Consider the following 18,374-nt stretch of genomic DNA (forward strand, 5'->3'; position numbering starts at 1 on the left):
TGGAGCTGCAAGGTTCTTGGGCATCAGAACCAGCTGGGACACTTTCCTTATTCTCTTGCTGTGGAAGCTGTGGTTGGAATTTTGGTTCTCATTATGGCACAAGAGCCTGTTTTATAGCCGATCAGTGACATTTGATTTCAGCAGCACCACTGGCTACGCACCTCTCCCCTCCCAATATTCCTAGAGAATATTTTCACAATTGATTGTTACTTCCCCAACCCAAGAAGAAGGCGATTAGGGGTCTGAAATTCTGCTTCAGACTGGGTTGTCTCTGTCTTCCTTCAGACCTATTGCCTGAGGTCCTCCAGCCATCTTTGCCTGCAGTTTCAGGACTGTTTACAAACCTAATGCACCTATTGGTACCTGGAGGTGCCAATAAATTGGAGCATAAAGATTTTCTTCTGGAATGTTTCATTGTTCTCATGTTGAAAAGCGAAATGCGAACACTTGAAGACTCTCAGCCTTATTTCTTTACGTGCTGAAAAAAAATCTGCCACACTATTTGGTCTTCTTGGGGGATGGCTCTACAGGATGTGACTGCTGGAGGCTGCCTTAAGAAGATCCTGGTTTCAAAATGTGTAACCTTTTGTGTTTAATTGCAGCGAAATGCCCCTAAGTGCAAAATGTAAATTCCTCGATTTTGTTCTGCTTGGTGAATTTCTACGCTGTCTCCTGTCTGTGCCAGTTGGGGAATGATGTACCCGACAATGAGATGCCCGCTTCAGTAGTTGCTCTATAAAAAGTGCACGTAATAAATTCATGTTTTTCCATTTTTTGCTTTGCCCTCTTCCTTTCTCCTGAGAACAGGGACCATATCTGGGGGCTTGCAGACTTCAGTTCCCTTGCTGGGCTTGCCTTGAATATGCATACTCTGTCTGATTGTGACACAGGTGCGTCTGGGCTGTGGCAGGTCAGTGGGTGGGGGCGGGGAGATGGGCAGCAAGGGACCTGATCCCAATCTCTTGGTTCACGGGTTCTCTCATTTATCAGAGTTCTGTTGGAAGATGTTCTAAGACCCATACACAAACCTCTTGTATGATGTAGCCACACCCACCATCTAACTCTGGGAGTTATGGGAGTCTAGATTGTCATCTTGAAGGAAGCTTAAGGCATATCTTTCTTCAAATGGGATGTGGGAGTTACCTGCAGAATCACAAATGGGTTTGTGGTCATTCCTGGTCTCCACTACTGAATCACAACCTATGTCTTAAACAAGAGTATCTCATGAGTCAGATGTAGTGTATGAGAGTGGAATGCCACCCCCTTCTCTGGCCCATTCTCATCATACCCCTAGCGCGCTGTCCTGACTGCTACTTTTCAGGTGGGGTCACAGAAGGAACAACTCCCGTCATAGTCTGGCCCTTAGAGAAGGAGAGTGAGCTTGAAAAATTGCAGTCAGGGTCAAGTTAGGTCACAGTAAATGCCAAGATGGTCAAAAGTCTCTGCGTAACCCAAGACTCCAAGTCTGAAATGGTTGGCCCAACAATGTGAGAGATGTCTGAGGAGCAGGCCTTTCGAGGGGATATAAAGGGTGCTTGCTTTAAACCTTTCAGCAGGAGGAGCCTGGACTCTTGAGTCCACTTGAGAATGTGCAGGGCCCTTGACCAGAGAGCAGTGGGCTGGAACCACAGCATGAATGTGACTGGCTGTGCACCTTTTGACAAGTCTGACCTCTGGACAGTGACTTTCTTGTTTGCAAAAAGTAAGGGATGATGATGAGTGTTTAAGAACAAAATATACCGACATCTGCAGCTTCTTTTAAAATGCAAAAGAAAGGGGAGAATGGCAGATGAAAGATGAGTAGGAATGTGTTGAAGGCAGAGCAGTAAAATGTGAATTCTAGAGCCTAGATGGTGGGTAGATAGTTGTTCACAGAAGACATTTTCAACATTCCTCTGTGTTTGAAATGTTCATACTATGATACTCGAAAAAACAAAAGCAGGTAAAAAGAGCTTAAATGGACTTTAGAGATCATTTCATGGATGATAAAGTTGAGGCCAACTAGGAGAGGCAAGGATAGAATGGAGGCTGCTTCTGCCCTGCCTCCTATGCAGGTGTGGTCCCCTCCACCACGTCACCCCCAGGACCCTTGGGCTCATGGCCAGGTGCCAGTGAGGTGATGCCTCTGAAAACATGAAAAGTACTTTGGAACCTGAATTTCATCATACTTACAGGTGTTGCATGAAAAAAAAAGTGGGGGGGGGGTGGTTCAAATAGGATTGGAGGCTATTGGCCTAAATAGCTCTCTTTACTGCAGGACTTGTCAGAGCCTTTAACATCCTAATGTCTGCTGAAAATCTCAGAGAGAAATAGAATACATTTTCCAAACAAATTTAAGTGTAAAAGCTGCCCCCTGCATTTTCCGAGGACTTAGTTCTAGATAACACACTTGGGGAAAGCATCCCTAAAGAATGAAAGATTTCTGGTTTTCTGAGTTTTTTTTTTTTTTTTCTTGCTGAGGCTAGGTGGGCAGGAGGTGGACCATGCCTTTTCAATGCCTTTTATTTGGTCCACATGTGAAAAAATTGGACCACATGCCCTCATCACATCACCAAGAGGCGATGCCAGGGGCTCAGTGTCTGAGCCAAAAGGGAGGTTTGAACCCAGGCCCTGGTTTCAGTGGTGCCCAGGGAGTGCCATCTGCCCCTTCCAGCCCAGGGGCCATTTCCTTCTGTTAGTAACCCCTGGCTGGCCCAGGGGCAACAGAAGTCATTGGGGAATAATCTCCCCAGCGCAGTGGAGGAGATACCCAGCAAACAGGAATCCCAGGAGAAACCAAACTGGTTCTTGCATTTGGCTGAGAGATGGGTTAGCCAGCTTGACCCTTCTGCTTCTCAGGGCAGTGAAATATATTTTTGGAGCTGATCAGAGCACGTACCCACATTGTGGACAGATGAAAAACAGCGTTCTCCAGATGCAACCGAAACCCTTTATTGGAACCACCCTTCTAATGCCAGCAGTCACTGGTGGTTTCCTGGGGCAGGGGTAGGGTGTCCCGGGTGGAAACTGTGGGCCGGTTTATGCTGTTACAGTACAAGTGAATGCAAAGATTTGCAGTAGCTGCCTCTGAGCACATGATCTTCCCTGGCGCCCAGTCACGGGGGCATCGTGGTTCGGCAGGGGGCAGAGGGAAGGCCACTGTGCTTCCGTGGTGGACTGTCTTTTCTCTCTGGCTTCCCTACTTTCTGTGCTCCCATCTTGGGGGGCAGCAGTGGTCCCCAAGGAGAAAGAGCCCATCAGCAGCCCCACGAGCAGTGGGCTCCCCTGCCCCGCCACCCCATCACCCACCCGGCCTCACACTTCCTTCCGCAGCATCACCTTGATGTTGCTGCAGACCTGGCCCAGGGCAGCGAAGAGTGGGTTGCAGAAGGTGCGGATGCAGAGCGAGTAGATGTGGCTGATACACTGGATCTCGATCAGGTAGCTCTTGATGCAGGGCACCACCGCCCAGATGTGGCAGAAGGAGATGCAGGCGAACAGGAAGCCCCAGAGCAGAGCCAGCGGGACGCCCAGCAGCGTGGACAGCAGGCGGTAGCACCAGTACTTGGAGACGGTGAAGGTGGTGTAGCTCACCTTCCACACACTGTCGAAGCTGTAGGTGCCCACGGGCTCCGCGATCACGTCTTCAAAATCCACCTGCAGGGGCAGGAGGGGGAAGCCTCAAGTCACAGTGTCACCTATTTCTTAAGGGCCAGAGCCGCCTGAGTGGGCTGTTAGAGCTGGTGCCTGGGCCACACCCACCGGGCTTCAGACCCCTGTGAGTCCAGGTGGGGCCTGAGACTCTGCATTTCTGGCCAGCTCCCAGGTGATGGCTGGTGTTGCCCTAGAGTGGTGAGGCATAAGAGCTGGTCTTCTCTCTCTTATGGGGGGGAGAAGAGGCTCCAAGGAGTTGATTGACTTAAACTCTAAGTTATAGGCTGGCCAGGAGACTCTGAAATTCTGTTATTTTTTGATCCTAGGGAATTGGAACGACAGTAATCCTGGAAAGATTTACCGGGTGCCTGCTGATAGGATGGCAAACAGGTAAGGGTTCCTGCCCTCCTGGACTTTATGGCCGCAGAGAGAACAAGGCCAGTTCTCTGGTAAGGGAAGAAGAACAGGGGCCGTGTGCACCCACAGGGTGACGTTTGACTCAGCCTGGGGGTAAAGCTTCCTGGAGGAGGCGATATCTGGCGAAGCTGATTCCTGGTGGTAGCCAGGTGGTGGGCGGAGGTGTGGCTGGAAAAGTGTTTGGGGCACCAAGTGCTGGGACCTAGTGGGATAGATAGTGTGATTTCTCGGGGAGTTCCAGGCCTTCTGGAAGACCAAGCGCAGGCCCACGACGGCCAGGGGGAGGCTGGAGAGGCCAGAGGGGGCAGGCATTGTGCAGAGAGCCGCCTCCGAGTGAGGGCTTTTGCACAGGGAGAGGCTTGGCTGGATTGTAGCTTTCTTTCAGTTGAGGTGTAATTGACATGTTACATTAGTTTTAGGTGTTCAACATAGTGATCTGATTTTTATATTTCAGGAAATGATCACCACACTGAGTACAGGTAACATCTTTGTGTACGTGTGATGAGAACTTTTATGGCTTACTCTCAGCAGCTTTTAAATATACAGTACAATATTATTCATTGTGGCCACCATGCTGTACCGTACATCCTTAGGACTCATTCATCTTATAACTGGAAGTTGGCACCTTTTGACCCCCTTCACCCATTTCACCTCCTCCCTCACCTTCCTCCCTCCCTTCTGGAAACCACCACTCTGCTCTCTGCATCTCTGGTCTGAGTTTTGAGTAGCTCATCCTGGTTGACATGACTGGGCGGTGGTTGGGGTGGGGGTGAGGATGCCTGTGGGGAGAGGCCAGCTGGGAGGTGTCGCTGGATTCAGCCTTGTCCGGGGTGATGGAGGAGGCTAGAGGAGGTGCACTGGTCTGAGCTGTTTCAGAATTGACTGGTGGTGAGGTGAGGACTGTGTTGTCCTGGCTGGTGGAGGCGTCTGGTATCTGAGTGCTTCACCTGGGGAATGTAGCATTGTTCTCTCTGCCCTGGTCCGGCAGCAGCCTCAGGCTTTCCTCTCATGCTGCCTACTTGGTCCTTTCTTTTTCTTTTTTAAAATCTTTTTGGCTGTACCGCATGGCATTTGGGCTCTCACTTCCCTGACCAGGAATCAAACCTGCGCCCCCTGCATTGGAGGTGTGGAGTCTTAACCACTGGCTCACCAGGGAAGTCTTCTCCCTGTCCCTCCCTTGCAGTTGGGAAGAAGGTGGACACTCAAGAGAATCCTACTCACACATCCACTGAAATGGTGACTGAGGCCCCATTTGGGAAGTGGGAAAAAATAAAGATTGCTTTCAGCCAAGTCACTTCACTAACCTTTCGTGAGTCCCTACTATGCCTTAAGCATCATCATGCTGCTTCCTCATGTGTGATGTCATGTAGTAGCACTGAGCGTTAGGTGTCTCATCTGTAAAATGAGAGGCAGTGTGTTCCTGGGCTGCTTTAACAGCAGTTGGTTGAATAAATGCACAAATGAATCAGACTAACTGGAGGGTGGGGAATCGGGCCAGTGAGCTCAAACCTCAGTCTCCCATGCAGACCCTTTTCCCACTTTTGAGGGGGAAGGAGATCCTCTCTATGAATAAAGTTATTATTAAAATTACTTTTCCTTATAACATAGCCACCTTGCAGAAAATTAAGGGAGTAGGAAAAACAAAACACATGCATCTCCAGTTTGCATTTCTCTACTAGTAATAATGAAATTATTATTGCTTTGATGCTTTTCTTTGCAGTGTAAATCTTCTGAGGGGTGGGGAGTGGATATGACCATGTTGTATGTCCATTATTGAGTCCTGTTTTTCTCATGTGGCTGGATTCTGAGCTCCTGGGCCAGGCCTCGGATCCTTGGGTCCCCCTGGAGAGAGCTGAGGATACAGCCCGACACTTGGAGGGATATGTTGATGGGGAGCAAAATTCACAGGATGAGATTTCAGGCTGCAGGAGATGTGCACAAGTTTACTTGGGGAGTCAGAGGGCCTTTTCGAATCCACTTGTGAATCTCAGCCTCCAGCCTTCTCTTCTTGGGGCTTAGTGGAGATCACTTAACCTCTCGTAAAGCCAGTCAGCCCCCTGGATGGAAGGGAAGGGCTGGAAGGAAAACTGTGAATATGGTCCTCATCTCCTCCAAAAGAGAGCACTGATTCCTGGAGGGCTTCTAGGAGGTGGTAGCTGGTGGGAAATTTGGAGTTAGAGATACAGGAGTCTCCAGTCTCTAGATCTAGTGTTGGATCTTTGGAAAAGAAGGCCCAAGTTGGTTGGGGAATGTCCCATGGCTTTGGAGACTGAATGGAAATAACGGGTATCTTACCACATCTGGTTTATATGGGCAGAAATCCAGAGTTGCTGTTTCTTAGGGGAGTTGAGATCCAAGAAGCTAAGGAGTATAGGCCCCAGGGGACCATTCCAGCTTTGCCCTGGGTACACACACTAAAATTGTGGAGTTTCAGCCAAATCCCCAAGGCCTGGATCCTGCCAGCTGAGGGATTCTGACCTCTGCAGCCAGCCTCTTCCCTATCGTGGTCATGCCTGCCTGTGCCCGATGCCTCCTAGCGCCTGGGCTGGGCTCTGGACCCTGCTGCAGTCCTAGGAACGTGGCCGCGGAGGCAGGCCTTTGGGCGGAGGTGTGCTCCCTGCCTGGCACCTCTGTCCCGTCCAGTGCCCGGGGCCTCCCCTTCCCTGCTGTGACTCTTCCTTGGGATCCTGTCCCACAACTCAAAGATGACCCCGCCCTGCCTCCTCCCCTTCAAGCTGAGCGCCAGGTGCATCTAGGCATCCTGATTCTGCTCTGAGCTCTTCACGCAGCCCCAGCCAGGGTCAGGCCTGAGGCAGACACTGGCTGCCAGGGAGGGAGACTCTTCCCTCTGAGATCTGGTCCTAGTCTGCCAGAGACACCTGCCCCAGGGCAGGGCCCCCGGCCCCTTCTTCGCAGCCACCCACTCTGCTCCAAGCAGTCAGCAATTCCCCTGCCCCTCTGTAGCCCAGCCTGCTTTGTTCATGTATGCATATTCCTCCATTCAACAACGTTTGATTATCTGTATCTTGGCCTCTAAGGGTGGAAGGGGCCCTGACCAACTCATACTGTTGAGATTTGCATCCAGTTGTGTCTCTTACTGGCTCTGTGACCTTCAGCAAGTGTCTCAGCTTTCCTATGCCTCGCTTTCTTAGATTGATCTCATTAGGTTTATCAGAGCATTGAGTAAGTTAAGACATGTAAATACTCAGCATATTGCCTGGTTCAGGATCCTGATCACGAACTGTTACCTGCTAATGGCTGTTAGAGTGCTTTCTTCAACAGAAGCTAGGGTCCCAAAGGTGGATATGCACAGTTGCTGATCTGATGAGTGACTTTGGCAATAATGTAACCTCTTTGAGCTTCATTTTCTGATCTGTAAAATGGGTTTGCTGTGTTTTACAACCTTGTTATGAAGAATAGACATAATTTCTTTTCTATCCATCTGCCTCCTACCATTTGTTCATCTACCCATGCATCTATCTTATCTGTTCTCCCAACCATCCTGCCATCCATGGATCCATCAGTCCATCCATATGCATCCATCCATTCATATCCATCTACCTGTCATCTATCTGTCCTCCCATTCATCTGTCCATCCTCATCCACCCATTCATACCTATCCATCCATTCAGCCAAACAAATACTTATTCAATACCCACTTTGTGCTAGGCGCAAAATGGGTCTGACCCTGGCTGGGGCTGTGTGAAGAGTTCAGAGTAGAATCAGGATGCCTAGATGTACCTGTCACTCAGCTTCAAGGGGAGGAGGCAGACGGATGGGTTCCTCTTTTCCCTCCTTTTCTGCTTATGGCAATACTCCTACTGCCAAGAACCTCTCTATGATGTCTTTTAATGATCATCCTTTTTTTTTTTTTTTTGGCAGAAGGCAGAAGCTGTTGTTGCTGAAATTTGAATTCTTTTTAGTAATCACCTTCTGGCATTGTGCCCAGGGCAAATTCTCTGTTGTCTGTGAACGTGAAATCATGCTCCCAAAGAGAGGGGTCATCCTGGAAGGAGGCAGCCGTTCTCTTAACCAGGACTGAGACCGCTCTGGTCACCATACTACTTTGGGGAGATATTTATAAAGCTCAACTCAGGCAGCTCTAGGCAGACGTGCCAGTGTATCAGAAGCACACAGTGACTTCATTTCTTAATTCGTTTCCGGAAGTGGAGGGGAGATGGCTTTTTCTGGGAGGGTGGAGTGGGGCTAAGTCCATGGGCAGAGCTGGAGGGCTGGGTGTGCGGCTGGAGGAGGGGCTGGGAGGGATAGAAAGTGGCGGCTTATTTAGCTGGTGTCCCCTTCTCTGGCGTATTTATTTTTGAAACAGCAAGAGAGCTAGTTGGTTCATTGGAATCGGCCAGCAGGGCCCCTGCCATCTCCAGGAGGGCAGGGAAGGTGCAGGGGAGCTGGGCTGGGCGCTGCCCAAGGATGCGAGGGAGGCCAGCAGCCACCCCCCACACCCTCCCCAATCAAAAATGCCTCCACACCCCCCCCAATCAAAAATGCCTCCCGACATTCCTGAGTGACTCAGTCTTTGCACATGCAGGGCCTTCCCGGACTCAGACAGGCTCTCCGTAGGTGGGGGAAATGGCTCTAGGCAGGGGGATGGACATCTGGGTCAGGTCTCTACTTGGCCACTGAGTTACTGTGTGATTTGGGGTCTGGGGCCTTCCCTCTCTGGGCCCCCTTTTTTTGTTTGATTTTTTGTTTGACACTACCAAGAGGATTGGGCCAACATCCTTAGTGACGCAGAATTAGTTTTGAAGTCAAGACCCGAGGAGTGCCTTAGCTTCGTGGGGTCTTGGTTTTGTCACCTGTTATCTAGCTACTCAAAGGGTGGTCCACAATCAGTGTGCTCCTCCCAACAAGGTAAGTCCTCAAGTTGAGAGCAGGCATTTTCGAAATAGTTATTTCAGCTAGTAATTTTATGTCTGTTGATTCTAATAATAATAAAAATTGGATTTTACATAGTCAATACCTATTTTTCACTGCATCTCTCTAGTAGTTAATTTTGATTGACTTTTGCAACCTATTGGTGTACAACAGATTGGAATAATAACAATAAAACTGGCCCTTCACCCAGACAGCCTGAGCAGCACTGACCTCTAAAGTAGGAAGCTAAGATGCGGCGATAGCTACAGAATAGCTGGAAAATGGCAAAGCTTTGCGTCCTGTGTTACAACTGATATCAACAGCAGTAGGATTCTGTGCCATCTGGGATGCCCAGAGTAAGGCCCTCAATTTGGCCCCTGTAGGTGTCAGTTTGGGCCATTTGTCTTATATCCAGTATTCCACCCAGCTTATAAGGGACAACCTTGAGCCTCAATTTCTCCTGCCATCTCCCTGACTAGGGTCATTGCAGGACCTGGGTTCCTCAGCCAGAGGTGAGGCAAGGATGAAGCACAGGCCGGTTCTGGGAGTGGGAGGAGGGGGCCAAGTACTAGTGGGTGTTTGGGGTCCAGATCATCCTACGGGGAGCGGGGGAGGGCAGGAGGGCTGAGGCACCTGGCCTGAAGCTAAGGACACAGATGAAGGAGCTATGAAGAGACTCAGATAACAGAGGGCATCAGGGAGGAGAGAAGGGTCCCATCAGAGGAGTCCCCATCAGATCTTAGTGAACCCTGCCCTTGACCATCTCTTCGTGTCCTCTCCGTGGCCCCCTTGGTTTCTGCCTTTGTGAAGGTTGCTGTGGTGGACTGGAGAGTAGCAGGAATTGCCTTGGGTTGACTTCTAGGCTTGGCTGTGCATCAGCTTCTCGAGGGACGTTAGCTAGTCTCCAAAGACGACCCCCAGTTAGTGATGCCTGTCAGGGCTTCTGGCTGAGCACAGCCTCAGTCTGGGCGCGCCTTGTGACTTGCTTCACCACCAGGATGTGGCAGAGGAGGTGCTGCCACTGAGACCTGCAGGGCTGCCCAGTCAAGTCCAGTCAGCCCACAGAACTGAGAGAGCCTCGCAGGGCTGTGGCTTTCAGCCATCAAGTTTTAGGGTGGTTTGTCACACAACTGATACTGTGCACCTTTAAAGAAAACTAGTGACGACTCTGGACTCTAGGTGTATCTTCTGTTGGACCAGGAGGACTTGCTAGCTCTTGAAAGTACAAAACATTGACTAGGTCTGCCACATAAGAATTTCTAGTGGTAGGGCCCAGAAATCTGCATTTTTAACAAGTGCCCCCAAGAGATGGACCACATTTTAAAAAATTCTAGTTCATAACACAGGAGTCCCCATAACACCAAGTTACAGATACCTCCGTAACTTGTGAGTTAGTCCAGTGTAGCCCTTCTTAGAGGTACTTGCCAGGGGGCAAGCTGAAAAGTTTTCAAATGAAGGAGTTGCCAGTGTGGAATGCCTGGCAGATTATGACCTTTCCTAATTCAGCATCATCCTGCCCCTTCTGCCTTCTCTCCTGTAAATTCAGGTATTTCTAATCCTGTTGTTCTCCTGCAGACAGTGTAGCAAAGAGGTTTCACCTGTGTGCCAGCTTGGCCAAGCCTATGGTCCATGCCTTCCTGGAAATGTGCTGTGATCCATAGTGATGTCTGCCTTGGATATAGGCTGGGGAGTGGCAGTGCCCGGTCCTCCCCTTTGCTGATGCTGCCCAACATTCTGCTCCATGTTGTGACCTTTGCTTATTTCATTCCCTCTTCTTGGAAAGCCTGATGCCCCCTTTCCACATTGTACATTTTTCTCGTTATTTATGCAGCTTGGATAACACCTCCCCATGAAGCTGGCTCTTGATGTTCCAAGTGCCTTCCTCTCTTGACCTCCCATGAGCCTTCAACTGATGCTGAGTTATGGTGTTCACCACCTCCTCCTGTACATTCTCATTAATGTAGCCTCCTCTACTCTGTTGGGTTGGATTCTTCTCAAGAGGAAGCCCCAGGTCAGTCACATCTTCATGCAATAGGGTGTCCAGGTGGGTCCACACTGAGAGCAGAGTTTGGAGGACTGGGGGGAAGAGGGAGCTGTTGGGTTCTCGAGGTACTTATTAGCTTGAGCTCAGCAGCGGAAGGTGGTCTTTGTGAGTTTTCTGGAGGAGGAAGGCGTGTGTGGCAGATATGGGTTGGAGGTAGGTGGGAACTGGTATGATGGGCTGGGATCAGGTCTGTTTGAAGGGTTTTCAGAGAATGGCCGAAAACAGAAACCAAATGACCCGCCTGACACAGGGGTCAAATGTCCTGCTCCAGGGCCCGGCTCCTAAGTGTGAGTTGTCAGTGAGACAGTCCTGAGACCCCTCTCAGATAAGGAGCAGACTGTGGGGGTGGGGCTGGGGTCCTGCAGAAATGCATGGGGGAGGGGCTTTGCAGTTTGGGTCTGAAGGGAACAGTGTCCTAGCTGGCCGGTTAGGGGACCACTGGGGAGCACTGGCCCTCATTTCCTGCCCCAGAGCCTGGCACAGGGCTCACAGACAGTGGGTCTGACTTGCTCATCACCATCTCCTCGGCAACAGCCCAGTGCCTGGCACAGAGCAGGCAGTGATTGGCGACACTGATGTTCTGTGAATGGTGGGGGTGGGGGAGGCAAAGGCAATGGGGCGGCCGCCCCTCTGCCCAGGCCCAGACCAGAGCATGGAGACCACAGCGAAGTCTGTTGGGTTGTGCAGGGCTCTCCCTCTGCCCTTGGCACTCATTTTCCATCCTGGGCTCAAGGGCAACACCAGACCTTGCTCAGTGAAGTTCAGTGAAGTTTCAACTCTGGAAATCCAAAGGGAGCACCTCCTTCTCCTGAGGGTCAAATCCATGGACCCAGTGAGTGAATCTCCTGTTCTCCACTGTTGGCTTTTCTTTGTGAAAACTCAGCAGCACCAGTAAGGGAATGGGTCTCCCTTCTTTCTACTCAGGGCTTCCCTGGTGGCTGAGACAGTAAAGAATTTGCCTGTAATGCAGGAGACCCAGGTTCGATCCCTGGGTCAGGAAGTGACCCTTGAGAAGGAAATGGCAACCCACTCCAGTATTATGGCGTGGAGAATTCCATGGGCAGAGGAGTCTGTTGGGCTATATAGTCCATAGGGTCGCAAAGAGCTGGACTCGACTGAACAACTTTCACATTTTTCCACTTGGCCTCTGTCTACACGAGGGACTGAGGCCCAGAGAGGGAAAGGGATTTACCCAGAGTCACATACCAAGTTAGTGTCAGGATGGGACCAGGCGTGGGCCTCTGTAGCCCATTTTACTCCAGTGTCTTACTGTGCCCTCCTTGCCCACGGGTAGCGCCAGCCTTCATCTTGGCTTCATCTTGTTTCTCTTTCTCTCCAAGTCTGTCCCCCTCACCCCTGTCCTTTGCTCGACTGATGAAAGACATCCGGGTGATCCAAAGGCCAGTCTGTCCAGGTAGACTCCTCTCTTCTAGCCACATTCTTCCCCGTTTCTTCCTTTCCTTTATTGTTTCACAGTCCATTACACCAACCTGAAGTCTTCTTCAATCTTTCTGTAGTATTTAGCTGATTCTGGTTTATAATCCCTGTTCTAAATTTCAAAACATTTTCATCTCTTACTCATTAAAAAGGAAAGAAAAAGTCAAATAAGTTTCCAGACCTCAGTATACTTCCCTTGTGGCTCAGCTGGTTAAGAATCCACCCGCAATGCGGGAGACCTGGGTTCAATCCCTGGGTTGGGAAGATAACCTGGAGAAGGGAAAGGCTACCCACTCCAGTATTTATGGCCTGGAGAATTCCGTGGACTGTATAGTCCATGGGGTTACGCAGAGTCGGACAAGACTGAGTGACTTTCATTTCACTCTCAGCAGGAATGTTTGTGGGCCTTTCGCTTCACCTTGGAGGGCTGGTTTTCTGTGGCTCAGTGCCTCTAGTGAGGGTAGCTTCTAGTCCCCAGGAGGCGACATAAGCAGCTGCACCAGTGTGGCCATTCCCATCCCTCCCTTGAGTTACAGTCTGTGCCTGGAGCCCACTCAGTCCTGGCTCACTGGGACCCTTGAGCCTCTCTCCACTTGTCACCTGCTGCAGGAATCCTTCAGAAACCACCTTCTCCCTTGGGATCCTCTTCTCCATCCCAGCAGATGGCAAGGGACCACCAGAGCAGAACCCGGGCATCCGAGCTGCCCCTGGCTTAGTTCTTTTGCACTACAAGCTCCTCTAGGCTCCTATCAGCTCACATTTGCACACCCTTGCTTTGTGCCAGGGACTCTGTTAGGCACTTTCAAATCCCTTATCTCATGTAATCCTCATGGTCTATTTCTATTACACAGTGCTGCTCTGAGATCCATTTACCCCGTAGGGATGGGGGTGGGTAAATTACGAACATTTTATAGAGGGTCTGGTGTCATTGGTTTTAGGTAGAAGAGTCTAGATTTGAAACCAGATCTGTTAGTGTCAAGTCTGGGATCATTCCCTCTAGATCACACTGCCCAAACTGTGACAAATACTACTTAACGTTTTTATAGTGCTTTTAAGTTTGGAAAACTCATTCCCTAATTTTGCCGAACTTTCCAAGCTGTGTTGTGATTGCACTATCTCCACCACAAATGATACTTATAAATACAATAATAGCATAATATGAACTGTTACAGAGAAATGTCCTGAGTGACATTTCTCTCAGGAGAAAAGTGGGGTCACAGAGGAAGGAGCTCCCGATTACCTGGGGGAGTTGGGGAGGGCTTCTTGGAGGAGGTGACGTTTAAATCGGTTCTCAATGGCTGAGTGTGTCCTACACCACATGGAGGAGAGGAAGCAGGCATTCATGCCAAAGACACAGGAGTATGTTCTGGTTCCTGTGACTGGCTCCTGATATGGGGGCGGGAGGTAGAAGAGGAAGGTGGAGGCCAGATTATGCTGGGGTTCAGAAGCCATGGGGAAAAAGTTAGACTCAGCCAGCGTGGGAGGTGTCCCGCTGAAGGTGACCATGCAGGGTGGTGCTTAGAACAAGCCTTTAACCATGCTGTCTAACCAGTAGCCTTGAGCTATGTATGAGCATTTGACCTATGGTGAGTACAAATGAAGAATTTACTTAAAATGTAAAAACCTATAGTTAATCCTGTGACTGGGAAACTTGTAAGAATGTTTGGAAAAGTTTGGGCTTGTGAATCAATTTTCAACTATACAGTTTATGAAATCTAGATACATAGAGTTCAATGAAAAATATTGTGAAAATTAACTTCACCTGTTTGTTTTTCCATTTTAAACTCATGACTGTTAGAAAATCTAAAGTGACATAGACTAATTGTATAATGGGTCACATTATATTTTTACTGGATGGGGCTGGTCTGTGTTTCTGATGTATTCAGAGGACCCTAGAGACCCCTTCATGCGCCCTTTTAAAGGCCTTTCCAGTGACTCTGATGCTCGTGGCTGGGCACCCTGCTCCCAGGAATTCTGCTGTAGTAAGATGCCTGTGGCTATTGGGTGGAGGTTGGACTGAGGGGGCGCCTGGAGGCAGCCAGGTTGCTGGTGGCATGTGGGCAAGGAAAGAGGCCTGACTCAGGCACAGCCATGGGGAAACTCCCTGAAGGCAAGGTAACCCTCATCTGAGATCCCCTTTCAAGGCCCCTGGTGCCCTCTGAGGGCCTCTGCCCTGCCCAAGCCACTGGACACTGGCGTTGGGCTGGGAGCAGGCACGAGTGCTGACCACAGCCCCCCAGCCTGGGGCAGTGGGTGTTGGGTGGTGCCCTGGGGAAGCTGGGCCCCCTGTGAGGGGCCAGGAGCCCTGCTGGGAGCTGCCTTCTGGGGATTAATCCCAGGCCCACTGTGGAGACCGCAGAATGCCCCTGGCACACAAAGGGCCCGACTTGGCCACCGTGTCTGTCCCCGGCCGAGGGCCAGGAGCAGATGGGGAGAGCGGCAGGGTTGTAAGGAGCTTCCCCCTGTGGATGGTCCTGCATGTGTGGCTGATTCTTTGCTCTTGTTTACACTAAAGGTTCTTTGGGGGGTACAAGCTGGTTTCAGAGCGGGTATTTGGAGAAGCCAGGGAGGAACAGGGAAGCCGATGGTGCTGGAGCAGAGCCCACTCCCGTCTAGCACCCAAACCCACACCCTCGGGCAGGCAGCACCAGGGCAGGCCCGTAAGCCTACCTTCACTATGTCCTCGTTAATGTTCTTAGGGTCCCGGTTCACCAGATCAATCTCCTTGAAGTGAATGTCCTTGACGATCTGGGCTTCCAGGTCTGTGCGCTCCTCGGCCATCATCGTGGAGCCGGGGGACCCGCGGGAGGAGATGGGAGCCGTGTGGCCGGCGGGGCTGAAGAGACCTGGGGCCCAGACACCAGTGTCCCCAGACTTGTGCCCCTGCTGGCTAAATAGGCCCCACCCAGCGTGCCGGCTGACAGCTGTCCCGCATAACTTCAGCCTGCCGCTGGCTGAAGCCTCCAGTGGCAAGCCTCCAAGCTAAAATTAAGACTGGAGCCCTGCTGGAAGACCCAGCACTCCTTAAAGGGGGCTGCGTGGGAGCTGGGCCTCACGAGTGAGTCAAGGGCCTGGCATCCCCTGATGCCACTGCGGTCGGCGGCTGCTGTGCAGCCCTGGTACTTGTGTTTCTGCCCCCAGCTTGGCTTCTTGCTGGCTGCGTGAGCTTGGGCACAACTTGTGTCTCTGGGCACCCATCCCCACTTGTAACATGGGGCCATAATAGCACCAATCGGGGCTCTGCTTAACCTTGTGGAGAGGAGATGAGCTTGTGGGGGAAGGGCTTTAGAATGAAATTCATCTCTGGTGGGGATTCTTGTTGGAGCAGTGGGCACCTGCCCTATGGTTTGGTGGCCCAAAGCAGGGCTGAGGTTTTCCCACCTCTGGGGTTTCCCCTGGATGGGGGTTGATGGACTGTGGTTTTGGTTGGGGCTGGGGGAGGGTGAGATGGGAAGGAGACCACTCATGGGGTTGTCCACCCTCCTTTGCCTTTTGATACCACGTGGAAGACGTGGAGTCCATATTTACCCTGCCCTTTGCCCTGTCCCCAGGGACAAGCTTCCAGGATATCCATGGACCCCAAGCACAGCACGGGCATCGGGCAAGCACCTCTTTTAGGTGTCTGGTCAGTTTCCCTGCATCCTTCTTCAGTCCGGCCATCACCCAAGGCCCCTGCCGCATGAAGGATGAAGACTCTGAGTCCTCAGGTGGCAGTCCTCTGTGCATTCATTTATCACCCACCAACTCATCTCAAAATTTGCCAAGAGCTAGGATAAACAGACCGGTAAGGATCTGTCCCTGCCTTCTGGGGAGCCCACAGCCTAAGGTGATAGACTGGTCAGAAAAATAAGTAATTGTAATAATGTGTGGCAAGTACCTGCAGATTTATTTAGAAAGAACTTGTCTTAGAAGCCCATGGGAGGCAATGGCTTACTCTGTGGACCTCAGGGAAGACTTCCTGAAGTAAGTGGCTTTAGCCACTTAAGGTGTTTACCACACAGAACATTTCAGGTTGAGAAGTTGTAGCAGAGGACTATTATGAGCCAGAATGCTGAGAATTGTGTAGTGGCTTGAGCACATGTTGTCTGAGGGGTGAGGGAGGGGGTAAATCTTGATTCCGGCCTGGGTGTGAAGAATCTCAAATGTTATACTGAAGAGTACAAATTTGTCTAGAAGTGCTGGGAAGCCAGTGAAGACTTCATAGCAGCAGAAAGTCTTTAACAGATTCACATGTAAGGAAGATTTGATTGGAGCTGGGTGAGGTTTGAAGCAGGAAGACTAATCTAAAAGCTGGTGGTGATAAAAGACTCTTACCAATAACTGTACTTGGATACAAATAGTAAAGATACAAAATAATGCATCCAAGATAGGGGCTTTTTTTTCTCTTTTGCTTAATACAAATAGATACTTTAGAACTACTGTGGTGGCTCCATGGTGTTATCAGGCACCAGCCCTCCATCTTTCTGTTCTATTCTCAAAGCTACCTTGTAGGCACAAGAAGGATGCTACCCTTCCAGTCATCATGTCTGAGTCTAGACAAGAGTGAGGCAAGGGCAGGGTAGGAAAATGCATCTGTCAGCCAAGTCAACTTCATTAGAAAACTTTCCAGGAGGTCCTTCATGACAACCGTTTATTTCTCACTAACCATCTGTCTTGGCAACCACCAGGAAGTGTCGATATTTAGCTGAGTACAGTTTCAGCCTACACAGTATCACTAGCGAAAATTGTTAGCAACTAGAAAATTCTGTCCTGAAATCTCTTAGGAATTCCTTTTTTTTTTTCATCCCCCCTACCTGGGACCCAGGTCCTAGGGATATATATACCTCCTCCTGCAAAGAAATGAGGACAAAGGTTATTGCTGCTTGTGTTCGTATGGACTGTGACAGGAATCTGAGCCTGAGCCTGAGCTTTGCCCACTGCAGGACCAGATATATCTGGTAAAAAGCTGGGGCAGCTGTATGGTCAGAAGGGATGGAGGAGCCACCTGATGGAGACCCATCCTAAGGAGAAGTGATGATAAAAGATAATAGTAAGGATTATAGAGATTGTATTTTTCAAAGGCGGCGCATCTGTGCTCTTGCAATGGTACTGACACTCCTTCCAGCAAGATTGACTCAGAGTCTAGCAGCACTGATTCTCCGTGACTTTGGGGCCAGGCTGTAAGAAGGATACAGCTTCTAGGGTCTCTCCTCCCCAGACTGTTGCCCTTGGAAGTTAGATGCCACACTGTGAGGAAGCCCAAGCTAGCTCATGGGGAGAGATCACAGGCAAAGGAACCAAGACTCCCAGCCATCAACCAGCATCAACTGTTAGACGTGTGAGTGAGGGAGACTTTGGACGACTCTAGACCCTAGATTTCAAGTCACCCTTAAACCTTCATGCCTTCCAGCTGGAGCCCAGACTTCATGGAACAGACAGAAGCTGTTCTCTCTGTGCGCTGAATATCTAAAGCACAGAGTCCACGAGCAGACTTTTCCTGCATCACTAAATTTTGGGGTAGCTTGTCTGACAGTCATAGCAACTGGAACACAGTGGTAACAATAGTAGTGACAGCCACTGCTGTTTGCAGAGGTTCCCTGTGTGCTGGTGCCAGGCCAAGGCTCCCTAGGTTTGTGGAAGTTGGCTCGTTGGTCATGGAAAGGGGTCACTGCCCTGGGCCAGTGGTCAGTGCTAAGGGCCGAGGTAGTGGGGAGCTGAAGCACATTTCGGATTTCAGAGGAAGCAGGGGCTATGGGCTGAGGTGCCCAGGGAACGCTTTCTGCAGGTGGTGGCTCTTCAGCTGGCGCTTCGACAGAGGGTGTTTGGAATCGGAGAGGCAGACTGGAAAGAGGCGGGTGTCAGGGAAGAGATCTGTCCCTCATTTCATGATGGCAATCCCGTTTCCAGGCACACGGTAGTGGAAAGGACACTTAGTCTCTTCTCAGCGCCAGCACCAACCAGCTCCTTGGTCTTGGCTCAGCTCCCTACCTCC

The 18,374-nt window shown here is 50.5% G+C and overlaps 2 protein-coding genes across 7 annotated transcripts in view; one reads left to right on the top strand and one right to left on the bottom strand.

Moving 5' to 3' along the window:
• Positions 1-2,909: 2,909 nt before the first annotated feature.
• CAV3 (caveolin 3) lies at positions 2,910-15,319 on the bottom strand. The gene is made up of 2 exons (XM_043886271.1): positions 15,074-15,319; positions 2,910-3,636 (listed from the first exon to the last, which is right to left on the bottom strand). Exons 1-2 carry the CDS (start codon positions 15,185-15,187, stop codon positions 3,295-3,297), a joined length of 456 nt encoding a protein of 151 aa, XP_043742206.1. The 5' UTR covers positions 15,188-15,319; the 3' UTR covers positions 2,910-3,294.
• SSUH2 (ssu-2 homolog) overlaps positions 13,891-18,374 on the top strand; it is a 70,932-nt gene continuing 66,448 nt past the window's right edge. The window contains exon 1 of one of the 6 annotated variants that reach the window (XM_043886260.1): positions 13,891-13,989. In XM_043886260.1, coding sequence (XP_043742195.1) covers positions 13,987-13,989 — 3 coding nt within the window. In that variant the 5' untranslated portion in view covers positions 13,891-13,986. Of the gene's footprint in view, positions 13,990-14,464; positions 14,519-16,030; positions 16,188-18,374 lie in introns of those variants that run through there. The other 5 variants (XM_043886262.1, XM_043886261.1, XM_043886263.1 and 2 more) reach the window with 5 other exon arrangements.

This window comes from Cervus elaphus, chromosome 24 (genome assembly GCF_910594005.1).
Source record: "Cervus elaphus chromosome 24, mCerEla1.1, whole genome shotgun sequence".
NCBI classification, from domain to species: domain Eukaryota; kingdom Metazoa; phylum Chordata; class Mammalia; order Artiodactyla; family Cervidae; genus Cervus; species Cervus elaphus.

Excerpts from the sequence above, each read along its gene's own strand:
- CAV3 (XM_043886271.1), bottom strand. The coding sequence starts at position 15,187 with ATGATGGCCGAGGAGCGCACAGACCTGGAAGCCCAGATCGTCAAGGAC. Across the intron at positions 3,637-15,073 it reads TTAACGAGGACATAGTGAAG|GTGGATTTTGAAGACGTGAT; the intron begins GTAGGCTTACGG and ends CTGCCCCTGCAG.